The following is a 7355-nucleotide window of genomic DNA, read 5'->3' as shown; positions in this document are numbered from 1 at the left end:
CTCAGTCAGGTGGCCGTGCTGGGGATCCCTGCGCGGGCCCAGCTGGGCCTGGACTACATCTGGCGGGAGGGGTGTGCGGGGCGGCCTGGGGCGGCTCCACGTGCTCAGATGCCCGCGCTTCCACGGCTGAGAAGCGGCGGGAAGGCGCCGGGACACCTGACCGGTCGCCCCTGACGCCTCCTTCCTTAAATGAGGTGTGAGGGCCTCGTGCTTCACACAGCGACTTGAGATGAGACACAACCCCATGGATGCCTTAGCCCTTCCTAGTGGGGTATTTGGTGCAGAGGGGCCGAGATTTTATTAAGGTCCGCCGTTACCCTGTGAATTGACATTCTTCCCAGTCACAGGATGGACTCTTCTCTTTGACCTGAATTAAAAAAAAAAAAAAAAAAAGGAATCCTAGGGCCTTGAGGCCACCCAATTGGTGAAACTTCAGGATGAGAAGTGATGTTGCCAACAGGCGCATCGGCTCTCTGCACGATCCTTAAAACATCACACTTTGTGGTCCCAGGGACATAGCTTTTGGTCCTCCCGCAATCTGGGTAGCATAAAACAGCACATGGTTGCCTTGTAAATTTAGGTCAATCCCAACCAATACATTATCTCCTCAACACGTTTGAACCAACCTTAAAAGGTTGGTTAAAGTATCATTATGATTTAAAGTATCATTGGTTGGTTAAATGTATTGACAAGTAATAGATGTCAATAGTGAAGAATTAACCAAGCCTGTTTCCTTAATATGTTGATTAATAGATGTCAATAGTGAAGAATTAACCAAGCCTGTTTCCTTAATATGTTGATTAATTTATGTAAATACACCTGTCCTTTGCTGTTTCTTTACATTTCAAGTTCACATAGTTTCAGGCCATACTTAACATCCGAAAATAATCTGAGTTCGCTGCAAGTAGTATAAATTGTGGTTACACATAGCTGTTCAACGCCTAAGACTTCAGTTAGCCCTGTTTAACAAACTTTTATACAACACATTTCTGCAATTGTGATAAAATGTATCTTTAAAAACCAAGTCAGTACTTCAAGGGAAAACAGCTGAAAAAAGTCATGGAAAAAGGGGTTGGGGCACAGCATTTGATTCAGAGAACTAAAGATAAAGAATCTAATTACACACTGCAGAAGACAGACAAAAACTAATGAAATAAAGTAAGTTTAAGTTTAGTTTTCCTTAGATATACGTAGATTCCATATAGTGATAATACAAATACAAAGGGAAAACATCTGGATTTCATCTTTGGCCTCATTTACAAAGCAAAATGGGATGCTGAATTCAGATGTAAATATTTAATTTTACAGTGTTTAAGCACCAGATTTACTACAAAAATGCATCTAAATATTCCAGATTCTTTTCTAAATGACTTCCAAATGCTTTGAGTCTTCACTGCTCAAATACTCTATGATAAATTCCAAGAGTGACAGTGTTGTGATAATGATTGTGAGAATAACTGAAAAGATTTAAAGGGCAAACATTATCTACTTAGTATCTGAGAAGGCAGTACTATCTCTATAGTAGGTTCTCTAAGGTTGTTACTTAATTTCTGCTCCACATACTTGACACTGAGAACTCAACTTTGAGTTTAGGTTAAGAAAAAATGAATTCTAACCTCTCCAAAAAACCTGAGAATATTACATTTCTATTATCTTAGCTTAAAACTAATTTCACATCAAGCACTGATGAATTTTCTTGTTATGAATGAGAGAAGTCTCTTCCCCAAGGAAGGCAGGTCCCTCACTGGCCAGCTGGACAGTTCTGGACATAAGGGAAACACAACAAGAGTGGTCCTTATTGGAATGTGTACTATGGGTTCAACTATAGAAGTGTGGGAAGGGGTGGTTTTAATGTTCGAAATGACACCACAGGTTTTATAGTCTGGGATTCATTTCTGGTAGAATCTGTCAGAAATGCAAATGAAAAATCAGACTTTCAATTTTTTTTTCTTTTAAAAAAGACAGGGTCTCACTCTGTTGTCCAGGCATGATCATAGAGCTCACTGCAGCCTTGACCTCCCAGACTCAAGTGAGCCTCCCACCTCAGCCTCCCAAGTAGCTGGGACCACAGGTGAGTGCCACCACACCCAGCTTATTTTTTTATACTTTTGTAGAGACGGGATCTCCCTATGTTCCCTAGGCTGGTCTCAAACGCCTGTGCTCAAGCCGTCCTCTTGCCTTGGCCTCCCAAAGTGCTGGGATTACAGACATGGACCACTGTGCCTGGCCTCAATTTCTTCAGCAGCCAAATTAAGCCAGGAAAATCTAGTAATTAGGAATATTGTTCAATAAGTAATTTAGAGACACCTCTTACATTTCCAGAAGAAAGTCAACTTAAACTTACTTGCTCAAAGCATGCTCTTACTCAAATTTTAAAAGATACTACATGACCATAACCTATGCTACAGTGAGAAATTAACTGATCTCTTCTGAAATACCTACTTTAGAGAAAGTGGGTAAACGTAATATTTGCCCTGGCTTTATTGGATAGCTTAGCCTAAATTTTAACTGGCAGAACACTTTTCTAAATGGAGAGAAGAAATGAAAAATCTAAGGCACAGATTTTTCAAATTAGTAGGGATGTGAGCTTTGCTGACAGTCTTTAAGTAATATGAAAACAAGTCTTTTGAGAAAAAAATTGTTATATAATTCAGTAAGATGTTTAATAATTACTGTAGCAGCTAAAGTTTCTGCCTCAGTGTCATTAATATTTTTCCTTACTGATAGAGGTTATTGCTCAAAAGAGAAAAGAAACGGCTATGTAATCAACTGCTGCCAAATTGTTTCCCAATTCACAATATGCATTTTAAATAGACCTGCTTTGGTAGATGAAATGTTTCATCAATTCAACAGCTGAAAAGAACCCAACTGTAAATGACTGCTCTAAATGTATTTTCTAGTTTAAGAAATTTGAGATATATTTTTAAGGAAAGGGCAGAGGTATTTCTTTTTCAATTCCTACAGACATAGCCATAAACATTTCATCAGTTAACATTATCTTACTTCTGATACCTATTAGGTATAAAGATCTATGATTCCAGTTTTTATAAAGACTATTTCAAATTATTCCCCATGTAAAAAATTCTACATTCACATACTCTAATGAAGGCAGCAATACTTTATGCAAAAAAAACAAAAAAAAAACCATATACATTTATTTATAGGTCTCAATACAGCAAAATGTAAACGAAAATTAAGAACATTGCTCATTAGGCCAGCAACTTTAAAATCATTTAATTTGAAATATAAAATAGGTGTTCTTCATAAAAAGATGCATGAAATTTACCTTACCTTATGTTTTACACTTTAAGAGTACATTTTATAAAAATCAGTAACCAGGCTTCTTTCATGTATAAACTGAAATGAACATAAGTATAAATGAGTATCTTTCTTTTATGTAGTAGCAAAAAGAGTCAATAATCCTTTCAAGAAAGATACTATTTCATTTCCTCCCAACTTGGATTCACCATAAACACGATCCACGAATGATATTGGAACCTAGTTAAAAAAAAAATAAAATTAACGTTAGTCTTTAAAAAAAAATTAGGCAGCTTAGCAGGTATACCACATTACCAACACAACAGAAATAGGATTAGTACTACAACAGAGGTCCTTAAAGTAAGTATAAAATTAGGGGATTCTTAAAGCAAGTGTGTGTATCTCCAAGTCTATAAAATTAAACATGCATTATCTAAAGATAGGTCATATGAACCAAATCTACAACTGTTTAAAAAGCACTGATTCTAGGTATTATCTTGGTTTACTCAAGTTTCAGTTTGCATTTCAAGGAAAAATTATACTCCAAAAGTAAAATGGCCTTTTGCTCAGATTTTTCAGTTGTCAAATTTAGCTATAATGGTTTAGCATTAAGTAAAATAGCTTGTAACTTCCACAAGAAAAGTGACATTCCACGTTAGGTATTTTCTTGCTCTGAATAAGAGTTTTACTATTAAATGAGGAGAGTCTTCCCTACCCTAAGAGCTCACTCACTAGCCCTAAATAGTACAGATCACCACTCCCTTGCTCTGTAATTCCTGATCTTCACTGACTAACAGGAAATGGACATACAGAACTCATCATTCATTTTAAAGTATGGTGGCCACTGGCTGTGACAAAAGGAAGAGAAGCAAAGAGACTCAGTCCATAATGCTGACTGGTTAGAAGAAAGGGCTAGGATTGAGAAAGTACCAGGAACTTTTAATTATTTAAAAGAGAATGCTGACTGTTAATGTTTTAAATCTTACTGTTAAAATGTACTAATGTGAATTTTTACCCTTTGTGCATGAACATTCTAAACAACTAGAAGACCTCCACAATTTAGCAGTTATGAAAGTTAAACTTTTTATTACAAAAATTCTAAACCTTACTGCTCCTTTACCAGGAACATGACATACTATTTAGCATCAGTTGCATACCTCGCCAATAGTATAATTCAACTGTCTTGCCCGAACAATCATCTCCATCTGGAAGACGTAGCCCTTAGAAACACATTTTTCTATTAATTTCTCTAGAACTTCTTTTCGGTATAATCTGTAAGAAATCAAAATATATATCAACATCTGGATAAATACACGTGCCTACATGTATCCTGACCTTTCAAAGAGTTCACTGGTATGTATAAAGCCTAAAACTTTCACTGGCCATTGGTAAACAGAAAAGCTCGCACACTTGATGATTATGATACATTTCTCCTAAGCAAGAAAGGTCATTAAATATTTGCTAAATAACTTAGAATAATTTTGAAAATGAATTCTCAATATCTTTTATAGAATTATTTTCCCATCATACTATCAGAAATTAGTGAAATACAGTAAAATGAATCATTTGATGCAGAACCATCCATTATTTAAGATTTTCCTAAAATTTAAAGTTGAAAGAAACTGTTCCAAATATTGAAACAACTGGGTGGACAGATGATGATGAAGCAACAATATGTATTAGATGACAAGAAAGAATCTCATAATTAACAGTCATTTCCCAATAAATGTTTATGATGAGTTTCAATTTCTCATGATTTCCTTTATAAATTCCCTAGGATAAGTTGCTCTAGGATGAGCTTGGGAAGCTTGGTTACAACAGGAGCGAGGCATCACAGGATAGAAACAATCCTGGTGGATTCACCTATCACCAATTGAGGTCACAGATAGACACTTAACAGCGGGTGAATGTGCAGCCTAACTTAAGATGGACTGCAGGCCAAACACCAGATTTACAAAGACAGCGGAGTTGGGCAGTCCAGGGGTAAACCCAAGCACTTTCTTCAGTAACTAAATAGCAGGGAGCTCCGTGTTTTCAGTCACAGACACTTTACTTTTTTTTTTTTTTTTTTTTAAAGATCAGTGTTTCAGTTGGTAGGGAGGCAGCGATTTCTACCTTTTTTTGTGGGGAAAGGGGAGAAAGCAGGAAGAGGCAGTTTGGTGTAATTTTGTTCTCTTCAAAGTTAAGGCCATCTGGACCTACTATGCCTCAGGGTTTCACCCTGAATCCACATTTTTTTCCCTCAGACTTCTAAGGCGACCTTATCTTTTGACTATGAAGTGGGTATAGGACAGTACAGCCCTTAGAAAAACATGACAGCTTAGTGTGTGCATTCCTTTATCCACAGTTTCCTTAAGGATTCAAAGGAATAAATTTGGAATAAATACGGAGAGAGGAGAATCTGATGGTAGCAGTATTTATTCAATAACAAATATTTATTGACCAATGTACTGGGTATCAGGTACTATTTTATGTTTTGGGGTTAAGGAGTGAACTTAAAAACTCAGTAAGATATATAATATGTCAGATGCTGTTAGGGGAGTGAGCACTGGGATGGTGGGGTGCGAAGAACTATGATACCGATGGGACAATGTTTCCGCATGACCTTTATTTATATATTTGTATTTTTGGAGACAGGGTCTCACTCTGTTGCCCAGAGTACAGTGGCACAACCATGGCTAACTGCAGCCTCAACTTCCCAGGCTCAAAAGATCCTCCTACCTTAGCCTCCCACATAGCTGATACTACAGGCACGTGCCACCATGCCAAGCTAAGCAAGAAAGGCCATTAAATATTTGCTAAATAACTTAGAATAATTTAGAATTTTTTTTTTTTTTTAGGTTTTGTAGAGATGGAGACTCACTATGTTGCCAGAGCTGGGGTCTTGAACTCCTGGGCTCAAGATATACTCCCATCACGGGCCTCCCAAAAGTGCTGGGATTATAGGTGTAAGCCACCACATCCAGCCAGCATTACTTTAAAATTGGGATTAGGCTATGAAATATTTCCTGACTTTAAGAGTTGCTTTATTCCCCTTAAGAATCATTTTCTAAGATTTCTTTTCACTGCCACCTCCCTCCTCCTCATCCACATGATATCTTTAACACTGCAGCTAGTAAAGCAAAATGTTACATGAAGCCATATAATCCCATAAATAGGATTAGGATCCAGGTGATCTATGCTATTAAATGGCTTTATATTAGACTGTAGCCTTTCCAGGATTCCTTTTCTTATTTAGTAAAAAGCACCTGCTTCCTAAATCTAGGGATTTAATGACAAAAATGAACTTTGTCTACCAAAAAGTGAACTTTAATGCGTGTATTTAAGAAACCACCACTCTAATGAGAAGACAATGAGATTTAACTATTCAAAAATTTTTTTTGGGCCAGGTGCGGTGGCTTACGCCTGTAATCCCAGCAATTGGGGAGGCCGAAGTGGGAGGATCACCTGAGGTCGGGAGTTCAAGACCAGGCTGACCAACATGGAGAAACCCCGTCTCTACTAAAAATACAAAATTAGCCGGGCATGGTGGCACATGCCTGTAATCCCAGCTACTCAGGAGGCTGAGGCAGGAGAATCTCTTGAACCCAGGAGGCAGAGGTGGTGATGAGCCAAGATCGTGCCATTGCACTCTAGCCTGGGCAACAAGAGCGAAACCCTGTCTCAGGGAAAAAAAAAAAAAAAAAAAAATTGTGCAATTAACAGGTTCATTTTTGTCTGTCTGGCTGCTCTGTCATTTATACAGAACACAGCTAATCACTGCTCTCAATACATGAAAATCCAGAACCCCCAGGCCATCCTTAACCCCATCCCCTCCACTAATCCTTGTATGGTTCTGATGCAGCAAAGCACCCTCACCCCATTCCTCTCTGTGTGGGTTTTTCTTCACAACCTCTATCTCCACAACCAGTTACCCTGAGTTTTTATTCAAAACCATCAAAACTGTGGCCTGTGAAATCCACACTGGCCCTTCCCTCTGTACAGAAATTTTGTGAGTACCACTATTCTTTGCATTGTTGCCACGTGGCAATCAGAGATATATATATATATATATTTTGAGACGGAGGCCTGCTCTGTTGCCCAGGCTGGAGTGCAGT

General features: G+C 38.0%; 1 protein-coding gene and 1 long non-coding RNA gene across 4 annotated transcripts in view; one reads left to right on the top strand and one right to left on the bottom strand.

The window, feature by feature from the left end:
• Positions 1 to 1959: 1959 nt before the first annotated feature.
• LOC105518388 overlaps positions 1960 to 7355 on the top strand; it is a 15018-nt gene continuing 9622 nt past the window's right edge. Inside the window, exon 1 of the long non-coding RNA XR_001002811.1 lies at positions 1960 to 2071. This is a non-coding gene — a long non-coding RNA (uncharacterized LOC105518388). The remainder of the gene's footprint in view (positions 2072 to 7355) is intronic.
• The window catches only part of DPM1 (dolichyl-phosphate mannosyltransferase polypeptide 1, catalytic subunit), a 23578-nt gene continuing 19338 nt past the window's right edge, over positions 3116 to 7355 (bottom strand). For 2 of the 3 annotated variants that reach the window (XM_011951367.1, XM_011951368.1), the window contains 2 exons: positions 4416 to 4530; positions 3116 to 3498 (listed from right to left, as the gene is read on the bottom strand). In XM_011951367.1, coding sequence (XP_011806757.1) covers positions 3394 to 3498; positions 4416 to 4530 — 220 coding nt within the window. In that variant the 3' untranslated portion in view covers positions 3116 to 3393. Of the gene's footprint in view, positions 3499 to 4016; positions 4020 to 4415; positions 4531 to 7355 lie in introns of all 3 variants that reach the window. The other variant, XM_011951369.1, reaches the window with a different exon arrangement.

This window comes from Colobus angolensis, unplaced genomic scaffold (genome assembly GCF_000951035.1).
Source record: "Colobus angolensis palliatus isolate OR3802 unplaced genomic scaffold, Cang.pa_1.0 Scaffold319, whole genome shotgun sequence".
Lineage (NCBI taxonomy): Eukaryota > Metazoa > Chordata > Mammalia > Primates > Cercopithecidae > Colobus > Colobus angolensis.
Note: the sequence above shows the minus strand (reverse complement) of the source record. Positions and strands in the feature narration are given on the sequence as shown.